General features: G+C 32.8%; 2 protein-coding genes across 3 annotated transcripts; both read right to left on the bottom strand.

Moving 5' to 3' along the window:
* Positions 1–111: 111 nt before the first annotated feature.
* On the bottom strand, positions 112–2,576 carry LOC127258156 (mitochondrial import receptor subunit TOM20-like). Of its 2 annotated transcripts, none has more exons than XM_051284867.1 (6): positions 2,376–2,576; positions 2,219–2,297; positions 1,637–1,806; positions 1,504–1,551; positions 785–871; positions 112–559 (listed from the first exon to the last, which is right to left on the bottom strand). In XM_051284867.1, exons 1-6 carry the CDS (start codon positions 2,469–2,471, stop codon positions 425–427), a joined length of 615 nt encoding a protein of 204 aa, XP_051140824.1. In that variant the 5' UTR covers positions 2,472–2,576; the 3' UTR covers positions 112–424. The 2 variants fall into 2 exon arrangements, with proteins under 2 accessions (XP_051140824.1, XP_051140826.1); XM_051284869.1 differs by having other exon boundaries at positions 112–553.
* A 9,719-nt stretch (positions 2,577–12,295) lies between these two features.
* On the bottom strand, positions 12,296–13,003 carry LOC127258093 (uncharacterized). Its single transcript, XM_051284742.1, has one exon. The coding sequence runs from the start codon at positions 13,001–13,003 to the stop codon at positions 12,296–12,298; it is 708 nt and encodes a 235-aa protein (XP_051140699.1).
* Between the last annotated feature and the right edge of the window lie 7,629 nt (positions 13,004–20,632).

Raw genomic sequence — 20,632 nt, 5'->3', positions numbered from 1 at the left:
AATCAATCAAGCATTTTACCCAAGAGGCTCTGAATTCTAGCACCCTTAACAAACACCATTTATGTTGTACCTAAGAACACAGCCTTGGAACATTTTGCAAGAAAATTCTCGTAAACAAACGCACCATTATTATGTAGAGCACCCTTAACAATGAACCATTGATACACTGGTATGGGCGCATGCCTAACATTGCATGCTTGAAATGCCAAAATGTAATATGCTTTTCGTCCAATGCTCCTCGCCACACAGAAAAATTTCAAATATTAGGACGCAAGTTTCTACAACTTTATGAGGCAAATGCACTTTCATTACATCAATTAAGGGCTCCAGTCAAAATTTCAACTAAGGATATATGTTCTCAGAATCTCAACTAAACAAGGAATAACTCCCCTTTTGTCAAGATAGCGAACTCAGATGCCAGAACTTATCTCGGGGGAGGTGGAGGGGGCAAATTAGATTTTGCCAACCCCACCCAGGCCACAATGCCAACTGCAAGTATAACCCATCCCAATATGTCATACTTGAGTTCATTTCTTTTGAACTTGTTAGCAACCTGTTGCTGCAGAAATGGAGAATACAGTCATCCACAAGCTAAATGATATCTAATTACGGATATTTAAAGATTCAACTTTGGCTGATGAAATATAGTGATTTCAATTTCCACTGCATTATAAAGCATCAAAACTTCTCCCAAACCAAAACTGCTCAAGACAAACATAGCAAACGTGAAACCTTGAATGATAAACAGTTCCAGATAGAACCTCAAACAAACAACAAAATTCACCTTTATGCTGGCAGCTGCAGAAGAGCTTGCCGCCATCGCCTGTTGAGCCAAATCACGCTTGTGAATCTCTATGTGCAATTCAGGAGCCTTTGATGAAAACAAGAGCATATGGATAAGTCAGACACCAGAATATGTTGTTAAATACATGGCAACCAAGGTGGCATAACGAGGCCCGTGTTCAATGCATAAAAATCTGCCCCGAACAGCCTAGTGAAAGAAAATTGACATACCACAGGTAACAAAATATAGCAAAATATTACAAAATTCAGGAGCCTTTGATGAAAACAAGAGCATATGGATAAGTCAGACACCAGAGTAAGTTAAATACATGGCAACCAAGGTGGCCTAACTAGGTCCGTGTTCAATGCATAAAAATCTGCCCCAAACAGCCTAGTGAAAGAAAATTGACATAACACAGGTAACAAACAATTGTGATGATCAAAGACATAAAGTGAATACCAAAATAGAGAGTGAAAGATTAATAAATTAAAATAAACAGACACAAGAAATTGTGTGTTATATTGCCAAAAAAAAGGCATTCAAGCAAAGTCTACCCAAAGGAACAATATAGTATGATATCTACAAAAGAAACCCTTCCACTTTCTATCTTCTCATTTCCTAGTATAGACAATAGATGTTACAAATAAAATTCAGCCATAATATGTGCAATTCCTCACGATAGAAATTGCATCAGAGTGATAAGATATAATAAAGATTACCTTGGCAGCGACCTCCACAGATTTCTTATAAAGATCATTGGTTGGATCCTGTACAAACCAATCGGTAAACAAGCATATAAATTAGCAAGTGGCCTAACAGCATAAAACATAACCTCCTTATTTAGCTAGATACCATTTCGAATGCTTGCTCAAAGGCATGTGCTGCTTTGTCGAAGTATTCCTTGGCATCCTCAAGGTCTGGAATGAGAAAGGCATTTGAGGTATATGCATTTCCAAGGCACCAGAATGCATCATGCTTCTGAGGATTAATACTTATTGCCTCCTCTAGCTTGTCCATCGCATCTGATTAAAAACAAATACACTTCAAATACAAGCCAGAGGCACCCATCCAATTAGCACACGCTACAATGGAATATTTGTTTATTGACTTTCATTACTAGAACATCTGGATTTCCGCAATACTATTAGGATCTAGACACTAGCAACAAACATTTCCAGCCAATAGTACTTCAAAACAACAAAACATACGGTCGATCAGAAGATAAGCTGACCTGTAGATTTTCTTATCAATATTCTAGAAGATTTTCTTATCAATATTCTAGACTCATAAATCCACCTTCTTATCAATATTCCCCAACATTGGTTTCATACTCATAAATAATTCAGTCATGCCTCCAAGAGCAAACACTATTTGAACGAGTAGTTAACGAGACGGAAGAAGAAGCGCAATCCAGAAAACAAATAAGTGTCTTACCTTGAACCATTTTCTTCGAATCCGCACCGTTCTGAAACTGAGATAACTCCAGCAACACTCCACCCCATCTCGTCAGATTCTACAACCACCAATTGAATTATAATTAATACGAATTAAACAAAAAACACAGAAATAGCTCATGAGAGAGCGAACGAACGTCAGCATCGAGGGGGCTCAGAGAATAGGTGGACTCGCAAGTCTGGCGAGCGTGCTCGAAGAAAAGGATGCGATCGAAATCGCTCGACATATCCATGTTTCCCACAACTGAATGGAGGTTTCGTCGACTGATTTCGAGAACGTAGAAAAAATATCAGAGAGGGTGCCGCGGATCTTGCAAATCTAGGGCTTTTACTTCTGAATATATAGAGTTGGGGTGGGCAGCCCTTGTTTCCGTGGGCTGTGGGTGAACCGCCACGGGTTAGGGCTACGCTTATTTGTGTGTTTTGTAAAAACAAAACAAAAAAAATGAAAATGTCTCTATTTTATTTGTTTGGATTAATCGGAAAAAAAAAATCAGAAATAGATCTAATAAGAATAAAAATAATTAATTTTGATTACATTATAAAACAATTATGTTATAAATATATAATATAATAATAATATATCTAATATATAGATATATATATTTATAACAGGTTATCAGCACGAAACTGCCGAGGAAATGCATATAAAGATAGCGTATTTTTTTTGTTGTTGTTTTTGTTATATTACTCGGAAGGTTGCGGAATTTTTGGTAAGTATTTATTTTCTTTTAATTATGTCTAATATAGCAAAGTTTGAATTTCCCCCACTTGGAATTATAAGAAATAATTATATACTGTGGGTAATGGATGTCGAGATGCACCTCGAATCCATGGGGCTTTCGAAAACAATAATTAGTGAACATAAATGCACAAATTAAGAACGTGCAAAGGCAATGATTTTCTTGCGTCATCATATTGACGAAGCCCTGAAAATGGAATATTTAATGGTGAAAGATCCACTTGATTATAGACAAATTTGAAAATTTAGTTTGGACACTTGAAATCTGTTATATTACCAAAAGCGAAATATGCATGGCAACACTTGCATTTGCAAGATTTTAAAACAGTTGCCGATTATAATTCCATGATGTTCAAAATCACGTCCCAGTTAAGATTTTGTGGAAAAAATATTTCTGATAGGGATATGTTGGAAAAAACATTTACCACGTTTTATGCCTCTAATATAGTTTTACAGCAACAATATCGAGAAAGGGGTTTTAATAAATATTGTGATCTTATTACTTGTCTACTTGTTGCTGAACAGAATAACGAATTATTGTTAAAAAATCACGATCGAGGCCAACTAATGCGAGTCCATTTCCTGAAGTGAATGCGACTCAGTGTTTAAATAATATGCCTAAATTCTACCGCGGACAAGGCGGTGGACGTGGATTTAGTCGTGGACGTGGATTTGGTCGTGGACGTGGAATGAGTTGTGGACGTGGAACCGACCGTGGACGAGGTCGTGGCAGGTTTGTTTATTACCGTCAAAGATATTTTGATGAGCAGGAATCAAATAGGCCTATGAAGCGGCTTCAGAATGATGTTGGTCAGAGTTCAAAGAAAAGCGAGGACAAGTGTTATCGCTGCGGAATGACAGGACATTGGTTCAGAAAATGTCGTTCCAATTCTTATTTCGTTGAGCTGTACCAAAATTCCCTAAAACAGAAAGATAAAGTACCCGAAGAAGTTAAAGCACCGGAAAATGTCAATCCCCCATAAATTAATTTTTCAGAGATTATTGCCAGTGGAAGTGGAGGTGATAAATGTAATGATAATACGCAGCTAGATGTATCTGATTTTCTAGTATACCCTGAAGGTGGGTACTATGAAAATCCCGGAAATGCGATATAAAATGCATATAGATATGTGTATATATTTTTGTAACACATGTAGTTTTTGCTCCCTACATTTTGTAATGATATGACAGTTATGTATTTTCTCCAAATTTTTTATATATTTATTCTTATATTTCTCCCAGAATAAGAAATATGAATGCTGAGCATGTTATAATGAATATGGAAGACAGTTCATGTCTCATTGATAGTGCATCAACGCACACCATTTTGAAATATAAGAAATATTTCACCAACCTGAAGTTGGAAAAAATTGAGGTGAATACCATAATTGGTTGTGCGAAGTTAATTGAGGGCTCTGGAAGAGCGATAATATTTCTCCCCGAATGAATAAAACTTTATATCCAAAATGCACTATATTCTAGTAAATCTCAAAGAAATTTGTTGAGTTTTAATGATATTCGCAGAAATGGATATCATATTGAGACATCAAGTGAGACAAATAATGAATTTTTGTCAATTACAAAATTCATTGATGGACATAAATATATATTAGAAAAATTGTCTTCATTGTCTTCCGGATTATATTGCACAAAGATTAATGTGGTTGAGACATATCTGGTAGACAAGAAGTCTATAGATTTTATGATTTGGCATGACCGGTTTGGGCATCCTGGTAATACTATGATGAGACGAATTATTGAAAATACCAATGGCCATAACTTGAAAGATCAAAGGGTATTAAATACAAATTAACTTATATGTGTTGCTTGCTCAAAAGGAAGTTAATAACTAGACCATCACCGGCAAAAGTGGGAACTAAATCCCCTTCATTTTTAGAACGAATTCAGGGTGATATATGTGGACCTGTAGATCCACCATACCGACCATTTCGATATTTTATGGTACTTATCGATGCATCTACTAGATGGTCGCATGTGTGTTTACTATCTACCCGAAATTTGGCATTTGCGAGGTTGCTTGCTCAAATAATTAGATTACGAGCTCAATTTCCAGATCACCCAATAAAGAAAATTCGTCTTGATAATGGTGGTGAATTTTCATCTAAGACATTTGATGACTATTGCATGTCTATTGGAATTGACATTGAACATTCTGTACCTCCTGTACATACTCAAAATGGTCTAGCTGAATCACTTATAAAAAAGGCTGCAATTAATTGCAAGACCTATGCTAATGAAATCCAAACTTCCCGTATTTGCTTGGGGATATGCAATTATGCATGCAGCAACACTGATAAAATTAAGACCGACAAGCTATCATAGCTACTCCTCAGTACAATTAGTGTATAATGAAAAGCCCAATATTTCACATTTGAGAACTTTTGGGTGCGCGGTTTATATGCCAATTGCACCGCCCCAACGTACAAAAATGGGCCCCAAACAAAGATTGGGAATATATATCGGGTACGAATCACCATATATCATTAAATATCTTGAACCATTAACTGGTGATTCGTTTACGGCTCGTTTTGCTGATTGTCATTTTGACGAGTCGCATTTCCCGATATTAGGGGGATAAACTGATCAACTGAAAAAGGAAATTACTTGGAAAATACTATTCAGTTTTCTTGATCCTCGTACAAGTCAAAGTGAATTAGAGGTACAAAGAATTTTACATTTGCAGCGAATAGCAAATCAGTCGCCAGATGCTTTTTGTGAAGCCAGCAGAGTCACTAAATCTTATATAGCTGCTGAAAATGTACCTGCTAAAATTTTTATTCCTGGAGACAAAATACAAAGTGCTAATGAATCAAATGTACGCCTAAAGCGTGGCAGACCTGTAGGTTCCAAAGATAAAAATCCTCGAAAGAAAAGAGGAACAAATGAAATGGTTGATGATTTGAATGTTAATCAAAACCCTCAAGAAACATATAGTAACATGGATCAAATTTCTAGAGAAATTGATCCTGATAAACTTGATGAGGATGTTAATCCTAATAGAATTTCTTCTGAAGAGAATGAAATTATTGAAAATTCAATAAATTATGTTACTACTGGAAAGCATTGGAACCGAAGTGATACAATTATGGATAATGCTTTTGCATATATTGTAGCACTTGATCTAATGGAAAATGACGAGGATCCAGAACCTAAATCAGTTGATGAATGTCGGAAAAGAATAGATTGGCCAAAATGGAAAGATGCGATCAAGTCTGAATTAAATTCATTGGCAAAACGAAAAGTTTTTGGACTCATTGTTCAAACACCTGAAGGTGTTAAGCCTATTGGCTATAAATGAGTATTTATTCGAAAGCGAAATGAGAATAATGAAATTGCCAGATTAAAGCAAGACTTGTTGCCCAAGGTTTTTCACAAAGACCTGGAGTTGATTTTAATGAAACATATTCTCCAGTAATGGATGGAATAACGTTTCGATATCTTGTCAGTTTGGCAGTACATGAAAATTTAGATATGCGTCTGATGGACGTTGTAACTGCATATTTATATGGCTCGTTGGATAGTGATATTTACATGAAAATCCCTGAAGGATTTAGTATATCTGATGCATATAAATCAAAGCCAAAAGAATGTTATTCTATTAAATTACAAAAGTCTTTGTATGGGCTCAAACAATCTGGTCGCATTTGGTATAATCGTCTCAGTGAATCATTATTGAAGGAAGGGTATGCCAATGATTCTATTTGTCCGTGTATTTTTATAAAGAAAAATGGGAGAAATTTTGTAATAATAGTTGTCTATGTGGATGACTTGAATTTAATTGGAACCCCTGAAGAGATCCAAGAAGCTATTGAATATTTGAAAAGGGAGTTTGAAATTAAAGATTTCGGGAAAACGAAATTTTGTCTTGGTCTACAAATTGAACATTTGGAAAATGGGATTTTGATACATCAATCTGCATATACCCAAAAGGTATTGAAACGATTTGCAATGGATAAAGCACATTCATTAAGTACTCCGATGGTCGTTAGAACTCTCGATCCTATTAAAGATCCTTTTAGACTAAAAGAGAAGAATAAGGAAGCACTTGGTCCTGAAGTACCATATTTAAGTGCTATTGGTGCACTAATGTATCTGGCTAACAGTACTAGACCAGATATAGCGTTTGCTGTAAATTTATTAGCCAGATTTAGTGCAATGCCAACACAACGACATTTGAAAGGAATCAAACATATTTTTCGTTATCTCCAAGGATCTATTGATCTTGGTCTATTATATCCAAAAGGATCTCGGCATAAATTGATTGGATATGCAGATGCTGGGTATCTTTCTGATTTGCATAAAACCAAGTCTCAAACTGGCTATATGTTTACTTGTGGCGGTACAGTGGCATCTTTGAGATCCACTAAACAAACATTAACCGCTACATCTTCAAATCATGCAGAAATAATAGCAATTCATGAAGCCAGTAGAGAGTGTGTTTGGCTAAGATAAGTGATTCACCACATTTTACAGAATTGTGGTTTGAAATCTGAAAATGATAATCCTCCTACTATTCTGTACGAAGATAATGCAGCTTGTATAGCGCAACTGAAAGAAGGATATATCAAAGGAGATAGAACGAAACATATTTCACCAAAATTTTTCTTTACTCATGATCTCCAGAAAAATGGTGAGATAAATGTGCAGCAGATTCGATCAGACCAAAATTTAGCGGACTTGTTGACCAAGGCTTTACCGACCGCAACGTACGAACAATTGGTAAAGATCATCGGGATGCGTCGGTTGCAAGATTTCAAATGATGTCCACATCAGGGAGAGCAATATTTCAAGTGATGTCCACATTAGGAGAAATATTTTTAATACATGAATGACGTACTCTTTTTCCTTGATTAGGATTTTTGTCCCATTGGGTTTTTTCCTAACAAGGTTTTAATGAGGCGTATTTATTGCAGTTAATGACACCTAAGGTGGAGTATTATGAGTTATTTATTTTAATAGATGTCATTTAATTGTACATGTGGCACAATATTATGATGCCAAGATATTAAAGGTGATGACTAATGTTTTGTACATTGTCTATAAATAAGGGATAATATCAAATGAATTATGGGAGTTTGGCATTAGATAAATTTACTCTCGTTTAATCTCTCTATTTCTCTCTAAGCTAAAATACATATACGTTTATATATATTCCTAAGTTTGTAAGCATATATATACATATATTAGATATAGTATTATTATACTATATATTTATAACAAATTATTAATTTTGGTTTGATTATAAAATTTTAACAATAATTTCGACGTAGGGTGTGTTTGATAATCAGCTGATTCAATTATTCAATTATTGTTATCTTTTAGCTGGTTTGACTAGCTGATTCAATTAATTGTTTGTATTAAAATGTTTTGGTAAAATAACAGTTTGATATTAGTTATTTATACGTAAAATATAAAATGACAATTGAGAACATTTATATTTTAACTTTTAAAATTTTAAAATTGTGTTTTTTTAGTTTTAAAAATTTTAAAATTTTTGTTATTAGTTATTTGAAATTAAGAATGTGTTATAATTTTTTTTATTAATTTTAGATGTGAGAAAAATAATATATTTTTATAAAAAAATAAATATTTTTTATTAAAAATGATGTAAAATATAAAATAATAAAATTATTGTAAATATATTTATTATATTAATTATTGATTAATTTATTATATTTATAATTTTTATTTTTATTTTATTTTAATAAATATATATAGTTTACAAATAAAATTAATTATATATAAAAATTAACTAATTTAGTTTTATAAAACTAAAATTATAATTTAATAAAAAATATATTAAAATAATTTATAATACTGCAGTAGAAAATATATTTATATGTATGTGAAATATATAATAACATTTTAAGGACAAATAAGAAATAAAGAAAATTAAAATTTAAAATTTTTTTCAAAACTTCGTGTTATATAATTTTTCAGAAATGAACTTTTTGAGGCCGATAAGCTATTTCAAAAAATTAATTTACTAAACACTTAATTAAGTAAATTAATTTTTTGACTAGTCAAATAACTAAAAATTATTTGTCAAACACCAAGTAGATTTACTTTTTTTTTTTTCCATTTTTTATTTTGGATTTTGGTGATTTCTAATTCTTGCTTTCTTTTTTTTTTTTTTTTTTTTTTTTTTTTTCCATGGATCGCATCCTCTACGCTTGCATTAATAAGAAAACTCAAAGATTCAGGGTATTTGATTGACGGATTAGATCGATGTAGTCCGGTGTCCTCGAATCACTCTTCATAGAAGATGAGTTTTAACACTTCCCATCAAAATAATCATCTTTCCTCGGCATCGAGTTTAATGCCCTGATTTTGAAGTATATAAAATAATATTATTATATCAAATAAATATTTCTATAATATTTTGGGATCAAAAAATTAATATTATAGATTAAATTTTATTCTTACTTTATATATTGATTATAATTGAAAAGATGGTTGAAAAGATAAATATCTATAAAGGTAAATATAAAATATAATATAATATAGGGTAAATTATATATTACCCCATTCTAGTTTAGTAAAAATGCACAAAACACCATATCTTTTATTTATTTCGTAAAACCCCTTTGTGTTAATGTAAAGTTTGCACGAAACATCATTCTCATCCAAAACTGATATTTGATTCTAAATAAAAACCTAAATTGCACAAGTTTTATACAAATAAAAATCGTAAAATATTTTAAATAATTTTTTAATAAAATAAATAAATAAATTATTGATCAATCATTTATTTTTATAATTTTTATAAAAATCACATAACAATTTGTTTTCAAAAACTATAAAATAAACGATTAATCAATTATTTATTTATTTATTTTATTCAAAAAAAATTATTACGGTATTTTGCGTTTTTTATTTGCGTAATTTAGATCTTTATTTATAATCAAATATTATTTTGGACAATAAGGTATTTCGTGCAAACTTTATATTCATACAAAGAGGTTTTATGCAATAAATAAAACACACGATGTTTTATGCATTTTCACTAAAACATAAGGGGATGTTATATAAGTTACACTATTTAATACTTATTCGGTCCCAAAACTATAGTTTGAGTTATGTTTGGCATGAAATTTAAGAAATATTAATATTATATTGGTAGTTGGTAAAAAGTACGGTAGAAATTTTTTTTGCCCTTATAAGTCTATTAGTATAAAAAAATAGTGACAATTGTCTTATAATAATGAAAAAATAATGAAAATTTTATAGTGATATGATTATTTATGGAAATGAGACTATTATTTTGGGACGGACAAAAATGGTAAATAAGACTATTGTATTGGAACGGAGGAAGTATAATATTTAAATAATGATGGTGGCGGATGAAAATGTTGATAATAACGAAAATAATAATAATAATAATAATAATAATAATAATATAATTATATATATATATATATATATATATATGTAAAGAAAGAAAGCAAATCAAACTCACTCAGCAAAGGAAAGGAAAGAAACGTCCGGAGACGAGAAAAAAAATGAAAAAGATTTATCCATTTGATTTTTATTTCGGTATTTTATTCCTTATTTTACGTAGAGTTTAATTATAAATTTAAATATTGAAATATTAAATTATAAATTTTTAAAAAATTCATAATTAACTATTTGACTATTTAATCGACGAATTTCTTTAGCTAATAATCTATTCGTAGTCTTAGCGATTTATTATGAGAATTTTGTATCGATCCAAGTCGAAGTGAAAACGACAGTGTATTGTACCTGCTTGTTTGTTCATATCTTTAAGAATTTTTATTTAATTATCGGACAATATAAATATTAGGAGGTATGAGGGTTTTATAGTTAAAATGTCATATTCTACTAAATGTAAAAGTTTGAAGCCCAACGAACTAATTATAGAAATTAGTTTTTGAATAAGCATGTAGCTCCTATGAATAAACATATAATTAATCTGATTTGAGTAAATAATGAGACAGATGTACGTTGGAGCATACGAGGGTTTTATAGCTATAATACCATATTCTACTAAATATAAAAGTTTGAAGCTTGACGAGCTAATTATAGAGATTAGTTTTTGAATAAGCAGGTAGCTCCTATGAATAAACATATAACTAATCTGATTTGAGTAAATAATGAGACAAATGTACGTTGGAGGAGATTTGAGTGAGAATGCAAAAATCAGAGAGTGTCGTTAAGAGATAAGCAATAGAGAATTAAATCTAATTTTAAAAAATTAGGTATGCATGTTGCATTTGATTCTGATTAATAATGTTAATGTGTTATTATCTTGATCATTTTGTCAATGAATGTATATATATATATATATATGTGTGCGCAGAGGCGGAACTAGCATTACATAAGAGGGGGGGCTAAAATTTTAAAAATAATATATTTTATATATACATTGTATATCTAAGAAGACTGACCGTTTATTTGTTGTCGGACAACTGTATTCTTCGAGTTGCCATATTTTGAAAACATTGCAGAGTAGCTTCAGTTTCAACCTTTTCAAATATTTCTTTTTCAATATAACATACCATAGAATCTGTCAAAAAATCATCTCCCATCTTACTCCGCAAATCAGTTTTGATAATCTTCATCACAGAAAAAGATCTTTCAACGGTAGCTGTTGCAACAGGCAGAACTAAGACCAACTCGATTAGTCGATACACTAATTTCAAAGTAGTATGCCATCTTCTTTCAACCATCCTTTTAGAAACATCTTCAATACTCTCAAGATCAAAAAAAAAAAAAAAAATACCGACTCAACTTTTTTAACAATAGAGATATATTGTTTCAATGCTGCGGCTAGCATAACCTCATCGTCAAAATCATATGCATATAACTTAGCAAGACGAAGTAGTTAATCAACATCAAAATTGACAAATGAATCTCTAGGATCAAGACATGCAATGCCTAAAAGAAGTTCTGAACTTGTCTCCGTAGAATGATTATCCATTTCTTGTGTGATATGATCAACAATCTAATATAATAATAAAATAAACAAATGATTTGTAAATGAAATAAAATAATCAATATTTCTACTATGAAATTAAAGTAGACAAGTACCTGAAGAAAAATATCCCGACAAAAATAATGAAAATAAGTCTTTGGTTGGCCATCAACTTTTCTTTGAGATCTAACTCGACCAGGCATAGGATCTTCCATATTCGGCAAAAAAATATCTTTTTCAGAACAAAATTTGAAGAAAATTCCCATGAATTTCTCCCAATTATCCTCCTCCTGAAATTCCTTCAAATCATTCTTCAACGCTATAATCAAAGATACAACATTACCAATATTCTGAGATTTTCATGGCAAAGCAGCTGATAATGCATTTGTTTTCGCCAATAATGTGAACATCAAATGAGCAATGAAAACAAATTCAAAAGTCAATACTTTTTCAACCAAACCTGCAGCAGAACCTTTACTTTTTTGATCAATCCCATCCTCAATTATAACTTCAAGAACATCTATAATTGCATCCCACATATCTAAAATCCGACTGATTGTCTTATAATGAGAACCCCAACGACTATCACCTGGCTGCGCTAAGCCTGTTTCTTGATTTTTTCCTTTTCCAGTATCAATTACACCAGAGTCTATGCATTGTACAAGATCATCATGATACTTTTGACGAAGAGCATCTCTTCTTTTACATAAAGCTCCAATAAGATTCACAATCATAATTAAATGATCGAAAAAGTTACTCACCAATGCATGATCCTTTGAAGTTGTCACAATTACTAACTGAAGTCGATGAGCAAAAAAATGAACATAATGTGCTTGAAAATTTTCATTTAAAATAAGTGCTTTCAAACCATTAAACTCACCACGCATGTTAGAAGCTCCATCGTAACCCTGACCTCTAATTTTTGAAAATGACAAGCCATGCTTTGCAAAGAAATCATCAATGGATTCTTTTAAAGATTTTGAAGAGGTATCCCTAACATGCACAACTCCAAGAAATCGCTCAATCACTTCTCCTTTGTTGTTCACAAATCTCAAAACTATGGACATTTGTTCTTTTACCGAGTTGTCTCGAGCTTCATCAATCAAAAGAGAAAAGTACTTGTCTCTAATCTCGTTTAAAATAATTTTTCTCACCTCTATTGCACAAGCATTGATGATTTCCTTTGAATTCTAGGAGATGTCAATTGACTATTTCCCGGAGCATTTGAATTCATTACTTTATTTACTTCTTCATTCCTATCACAATACCATTTCAAGAGTGCAAGAAAGTTACCTCTTTGCATTGACTTCTCTGACTCGTCATGCCCACGGAAAGCCAAACCTTGTTGTAAAAGAAATCTGACTGCATCAACAACTGCTGTTAACCGAATACGGTAATCAATTTCTACCTCCTTGCTTCTTTGTGCCAACATATAATCAACATTATGTCGCTGATCTTGAAATGACGAACACTGAATCTTAGCATAACGATGTGCACTTGTTGAAGGACCTTCATGTTTCTTAAATTTTTCTAAGGCTTTTTTCCAATTTCTAAAACCAACTTCTGTAAAAGTGGTATCCCCACCATGCTTGTGGCCTTTATTGAATAAATAGCATACAAAACAAAAGGCAACATCTTTTTGTGCACTATATTCAAGCCATTCAAATTGATCAAACCATGTTGATTGAAATTTTCTCATAATTTTACCAAATGAAGTCTTCGGAAAATCATGATCATGCGGTTGACAAGGCCCTTTAGCTAAATATCGTCTTCTTAATTCATCTCTACCATCAATATGATAGCTATCAATCGGTTTACGTAATCCTGGATCACCAACAATGTCGTTCTCCGATAATTCCATTTGTACTCGATTTCTTTTAACACTTTCTCTATCATCCATACCAATTTGACTAGCAATCATATTACTTGGTGGGTGGAAAAATGAACTTGAAGCAGACCTTTTTGATTTGACAACAAATTTATCCATAACTACACAACCTAACAAACAATTAAACAAATAAATCAAATATTAATTATCTAACATAAAATTTTTAAATAAAAATAACATATATTATATTTCATCACCGAAAATCAAAATTTAACATAAAATATTATGAATTTTATTATGATATAATTTTTCATGTTTCACATAAAAAAATAATTCAAATACGCAGTAAATCTAAAAACAAAAAAAGAACAATACCGATTTTTGCCAGTTGGTTCCACCCGATCAGATTTGAGTCCAACACCAAAACAAGGATGAAAAAGAAAAAAGATTTCGAAGAACAAAAAACAATAGATGAGAAAAAAATAAAAGAAAAAGAAAACAACAAAGAAATAAAGAAGATTTGAAATTTGGGCACAAGGGAGACAAAAAATAATTTTGAAATTTAGGTTAAATTTGATTTGATTTTTAATACTATAATATATATATTTATAATATAGCATTATTAATAAAATACTATATATATATATATTATATATTAAAGATTAAAAAAACAGTAAAATCAAGAACGGCTGTGGCGGTTGAATATTATTAGGATAAATTTTAGGTTAAATTAGTAAAATTAATATATATATTAATAAAATATAATATAAATATATTAGATATATTTTTGGGCAAGGGGGGCTGTATGTGCGTGTGCATGTGCATGTGTGAGACTTCGCATTTTATGATATTTAATATACGTATTTGATTGCGTTGGTGAATTTATGAAAAGGAGGATAGTGACCTGTCTCACCAGCCATTTTTGATAAATTCATTTATTTGATATGTTGCACGCATATTGCACATTTTAAAGGATATGTTTTATGAATCTATCGTTCAGTCTCTGTGTGCGGTAGTGCTAGGCGAGAGCATCATCTGGATTTAGGATATTTGACCCCGATGTACAGTAACACTTTGGTGATAGTGGACGATAGTAGTCGGACAACTGGATGACTTAGTCGCATAGTCATTCTGGAATTAGACTCATTGTAGTTAAGGCGTATTTGGTTTAATCATTCATGTTAGGTGTTGTTCCACTCATTGGGCTAATAACTGATGATGCCTATCGGTAGTTTAGAATCATATACCAAACTCTAAACGTGATCCCGTTAGAGCGCGTGAGGAGGAGTAGAGTTTCCGGATTTCCCTTGGGTGATTCCAGGTTGCATGGATTCTACTACATTACACGGGGTAGGGCTAGACATGGAGGGCCTATCTTCGCTATCACAGAATATGGGATGTCTTGTGGTTAATGGAGACAATGTTCGACTATCCATGTATTGATTGTGGGAGTCGTATAGTGGGTATATGGAAGTGACCGGATGATCATTATGTTATTATGTGTTACTCAGGTCCTTTCTTGAGCCAAGGATTTTCCGGTTATTTATTGATGATGGTCTAGTGAGCTTGTTATTATGAGACTGAGGTTATTTCGGCTGCTCACTTAGATAGATGCAGTGAACCTATTATTATGGAGTCGAGGTTATTTCGGCTGCTAACTTCAAAGGATGTAATTATATGTGCATGTGTATGGTTGTCGAGTTTGATATCTTTGTTGCATCATTTCACTATTAGTATGGCATGACATGACACGTATTTTGTGATTAACAGAGATTAGACTTTATTGTAAAAAGTATGACATGAGATATTCCATGTTAGTTCTTAAAATGGATTTAATTCTAGACTGCTTTTAAGAAAAATATTTGGTTCAGGTATGCATGGCACCTCCGGGACATGGGACGTCTCGGAATATAAAAAGACGGGTTAAGTGAGTGCACTTGTTATTATGTATCATATGTAAATTTCTAACTAGAAAAAAAAAAAACTCCTGTTTAGGAGCGTCGTTTTGTAAATATTCATAAACTTTATTGTGTGAAATAATAAAATATTTTTATAGTTAATTTTAGCCTTAACACTTTATTGTGGGGCCCAAAGCAAGAAGTGATGACCTCATTATACAGTGTGGTGGTAGCATTTTCAGTATGAGCCAACTGCGGGTGTTTCAAGTTGATATCAGAGCATAGGTTTGATAGATTTTGGCTCTTTGGATTAAAAATATTTTGAAAATAATAATGATATTGAATTGGTTTGGCGAAGTTTGGGTTTTGTGGGTGCATTCATGTTAATGTGCTTTGTGTTTTGTTATTATACTTGGTTTAATTGTTGTTGAGTTGTTATTGAATCAGGGAAATCAAAGGCAGTATGTCGAATTGTCGAGGTGGTAGTTTACATAGGGCTATTCGTGGCCCAGAGAAGTATCATGTATACTAGAGTGTGTACTAATAGAGGCACTTAGTCAAGATTTCTTTTGGCAGCCATAAACTGTGATGATGCCTCAATAGTGGAGTTTTGTTTATGTTGTGATGCGGCATAACCCACCAACATATTCTGATTTGGTGGAGCCTAGAGTTCTTGAGTTTTGGGTTGAGAAGATGGAAAATATATTTTGTGTTGTTTAGGTTCCATCAGATCAAAAAGCTAGTATCGAGGTCTATTTCTTTGAAGGCCGAGCAAATCGGTGGTTGTTAGGTGTGGAAGTTGCTGGTATAGACCAAGTGTATATGACTTGGGATGATTTCAAAGCAAAATTAAAGGCTAGATTTATACCGTCGCATGTTCGAAAAGCAAAGAAAAAAAAGAGTTGCTGGACTTGAAGTAGGGTTCGATGTCAGTTGATGACTATTTTGTGAAGTTCAATGAGCTGAAGATGTATGTTCCTGAATACTTTTCCTGTGAGAGGGACATAATTGATCATTTTGTAGATGAGTTACAACAGAGAATTCAAGAAGCTTTAGCTATGTTGGATATCGGTTCATCGTATGAGGCTTACAAGAGTGCTACTCGATTATATCAGAAGTAGGAAATCAGGCAGATGAACAGTGAGAAGAAAATGGGTTATCAAAATCATTTTCGAGATAAAGGACAAGGTAATTTGGAGGATGAACCAAAGGGTAAAAAGAAATGGTGGCAAATGTTTAGGTCTGAGCCATCGTATAATGGGATTTCAATTAATGAATTGAGTCAAGAGAGGTCTCAACAATTGGGGGCTGTTTGTTGGCGTTGTGGGACAATTCATTCATGTACTCGTTGTGATAAAGTTCTATTGACATTAGTGTGGTGGAGTAATAAGAACCCCACATCAGATGATACCCTTGAGCTCCCTATGGTTAAATTGTCATTTCATGAATCGTTAGACAATGGATACATTTATTCCAAGTATGCTATCTTGGATATAAGCTCCAATTTTATTTGTGAAAAAAAAATATGGAAGTCTGAGGTTGTGTATTGACTACCGTGGGATGAATAAAATCACGGTGACGAACAAATATCCTCTTGCGATAATTGATGATCTATTTGATCAACTGAGAGGTGCAAGTATATTCTCAAAAATTGACTTGAGATCTGGATAACATCAACTAGGAATTTCAGAGCATGATATTCCTAAGACAAATTTTCGTACTAGATACAGCCATTATGAATTTACGGTTATGTCCTTTGGGTTGACCAACGGCACGGCTGCATTTATGGAGTTGATGAATCGAATTTTTCAACTATACCTCGAGCAATTTGTGGATGTTTTTATCGATGATATCTTGGTATGTTCCCTAGATAAAAAGACACATGCAAAACATTTGTGTGTGACACTAAATACACTTCATGCTAGAAATTTATATGCGGAGTTATCCAAATGCGATTTTTAGTTGAAAGAGGTTGCTTTCTTGGGGAATGTTGTTTCTGGAAAGAATATCTCAGTAAATCCTTCTAAAGTGGCGGCAATCTCGGATTCGCCAAGACCTACCAATCAATTAAAAGTAAGATGTTTTGTGAGTTTGGCAGGGTATTACCGAATATTCATTCTTGATTTTTCTAAGATTGTGAGCCATTAACTAATTTGTTGAAGAAGGAAGCAAACATTAATTGGGATCACGAGTGTGAGTCATCTTTTGTAGAATTGAAACATCAATTAACTTCAGCACCAATCTTGGCTTTACCAATGGAGGTTGGGGATTTTGAAGTTTATAGTGATGGTTCGAAGCGGGGATTGGGGTGCGTCTTAATGCAGAATCAAAGAGTTATTGCTTATGCATCACGAAAACTAAAACTTCACGAAGAGAATTATCCTACAAATGACTTGGAGATGGCAACGGTTGTGTTTGCTTTGAAGATTTGGAGGCACTATCTTTATGGCACTCATTGTAGAATGTTTATTAACCATCAGAGTTTAAAATATATCTTCACCCAAAGAAAATTAAATTTAAGACAAAGAATATGGTTAAAATTAGTGAAGGATTATGATCTTGAAATTGTATATCATGAAGGCAAAAAATATAATGTAGTTGATGCCTTAAGTCGAAAACCAAAGCATAAATTGGGTTTCATGCTGGTTGCTGATGAATTATGCCAAGATTTGACACTGGTGGAAATTGAGATACTTGAATGGGGTATGACTCGGAGATATTTGCAAATGATGCAAGTTGAGCCTGAGATTTATGATCACATTAGAGCGGGTCATTTGGAAGATAATAAGATGGTCGAGCTGGCTATAAAAGTTCAGTACGACAGACTCAAAACTTTAACATTGCTACAGATGAGAGTCTTCGATTCCATGGGAGGTGGTGTGTCCCAAAGGATCGAAGCGATTTTAAAGAGCAAATTAGGAGTGGGGCTCATAATACACAATATTCAGTACATCCATTAGGGATTAAAATGTATCTAGACTTAAGTCAATGTTTTTGGTGGAAAAAATTGCATGAAGCCTTTGGTACTCAGTTGCATATAGTATTGCATTCCATCCAATGATTGATGGTCGATCAGAGAGAACTATCCGTATTCTGGAAGCTATGCTAAGAGCTTGTGCAATATAATTTCAAGGGAGTTGGGATAACCACTTGGATTTAGTGGAATTCTTATATAATAATAGTTATCAAGCAAGTATTGCAATGACTCATTTTGAAGCTCTTTATGACCGAAAATGCAGGACTCTTCTAAGTTGGGATGACATGAGTGATCGACTGATATTAGGTTCAGAAATGGATCGAAGAATCGAAAAATAAAATTCAAGTTATCAGAGAGAATATGAAGGCAGCTCAAGGCCACTAAAAGTGTTATGCCGATAAAGCCCGACGTGAAGGTCAACTTCAAAGTGGAGATTTTGTTATGTTGAAAGTATCTCCAATGAAAGGTATTAGAAGGTTTGGGATTAAAGGAAAATTGAGTCCGCGTTATGTTGGACTTTATGAAATTATCGATCGAGTTGGGATTGGGCTTATCGGTTGGCACTTCCAAATTCTATGGAACGTATTCATAATGTGTTCCATGTATCACAACTTCGTAGGTATGTCGCATATCCTTCTCATATTTTATCTCCTAATGAGCTAGAGCTGAATAAGGATCCTTCGTATGAGGAAAGACCTCTTTGGATCATGGACAAAAATGTTCGAACCCTGAGGAACCGAGATATTCGTATGGTGAAAATAATGTGGTCCTGACATGAGCAGAAGAGGCCACGTGGGAAGTAGAACAAGAAATGTTTAAAGCATACCCACAATTGTTTAATTGAGTAACATTGTTATGAGTTTGAGTTTAGATTCCGGGGATGGAATCCTTTTAGGGGGGAGTGAATTGTAATGCTCCAATTTTGGAGTGTATAAAATAATATTATTATAGAAAATAAATATTTTTATAATATTTTGAAATCAAGCAATTAATATTTTGGATTAAATTTTATTTCTATTTTATATGTTGATTATGATTAAAAAGACTGTTGAAAAGATAAATATCGATAAAGATAAATATAAAATATAATATAATATATATAAATAATGATGTCGCCGGATGAAGATGTGGATAATAATAATAATAAATATTATTATTATAATAACAATAATAATGGTAAACTGTTTTTTTAGTCTCGTATCTGACCCCTTTTATGATTTTAAGACTTTAAGAGGACCTTGTCTGCAAGTAGTCCCGTAAGTAAAGTTTTTTCGCTAAAATGATCCTCCGGTGCAGGACTCGCCACGCTGACCTACCGTTGCTGACGTGGCGCTGACGTGGCTGACATGTTATCGCCATGTAGATGCCACATCAGCAACACGTGGATTTTTTTATTATTTTTTATTTTACAAAATGTCTTAGTAAAATATTTTTATAGTCCCTTATATGACCTCCTTTATTATTTTTAGGATATTTAAATGGACTTTGTCTCAAAATAGTCTTGCAAGTAAAATTTTTTCACTTAAATGGTCCTCCGACGTGGCGATGACACGTCAGCAACGGCTGCCAACGTGGCGAGTCCGGCACCGGAGGACCATTTTAGCAAAAAATTTGTACTTACGGGACTATTTTCAGACAGAATTCACTTAAAGTTCTAAAATGAAAAAGGGGGGGGGGGTCAGATACGGGACTTAAAAGAAAATTTACCCTAATAATAATAGTATAATTATATATATAAATGTAAAGAAAGAAAGCAAATCAAACCAGCCCAGCGAAGGAAAGGAAAGAAACGCCAGGAGAAGAAAAAGAATAAAGGATGAAGAAAAAGATTTAGCCATCCGATTTTTATTCCGACTTCGGTATTGTTTTCCTTGCTATACGTAGAGTTTAATTATAAATTTTAATGTGAATTTGAATATTGGGATATTAAATTAGAAATTCTTCAAAAATTCATAACTGGCTATTTGACTATTTAATCGACGAATTTTTTTAA

The sequence above is a fragment of the Andrographis paniculata genome, unplaced genomic scaffold (genome assembly GCF_009805555.1).
Source record: "Andrographis paniculata isolate CXL003 unplaced genomic scaffold, ASM980555v1 Contig59END, whole genome shotgun sequence".
Lineage (NCBI taxonomy): Eukaryota > Viridiplantae > Streptophyta > Magnoliopsida > Lamiales > Acanthaceae > Andrographis > Andrographis paniculata.
The sequence above is the reverse complement of the archived record's forward strand: the minus strand, read 5'-3'. Positions and strand labels throughout refer to the sequence as shown.

Coding starts and splice junctions, on each gene's coding strand:
- LOC127258156 (XM_051284867.1), bottom strand. CDS start 2,471: ATGGATATGTCGAGCGATTTCGATCGCATCCTTTTCTTCGAGCACGCT. Junction 2,298..2,375: donor TGAGCCCCCTCGATGCTGAC/GTTCGTTCGCTC, acceptor TGGTGGTTGTAG/AATCTGACGAGATGGGGTGG. Junction 1,807..2,218: donor TTCGAAGAAAATGGTTCAAG/GTAAGACACTTA, acceptor GTTTTTAATCAG/ATGCGATGGACAAGCTAGAG.
- LOC127258093 (XM_051284742.1), bottom strand. CDS start 13,003: ATGTCCATAGTTTTGAGATTTGTGAACAACAAAGGAGAAGTGATTGAG.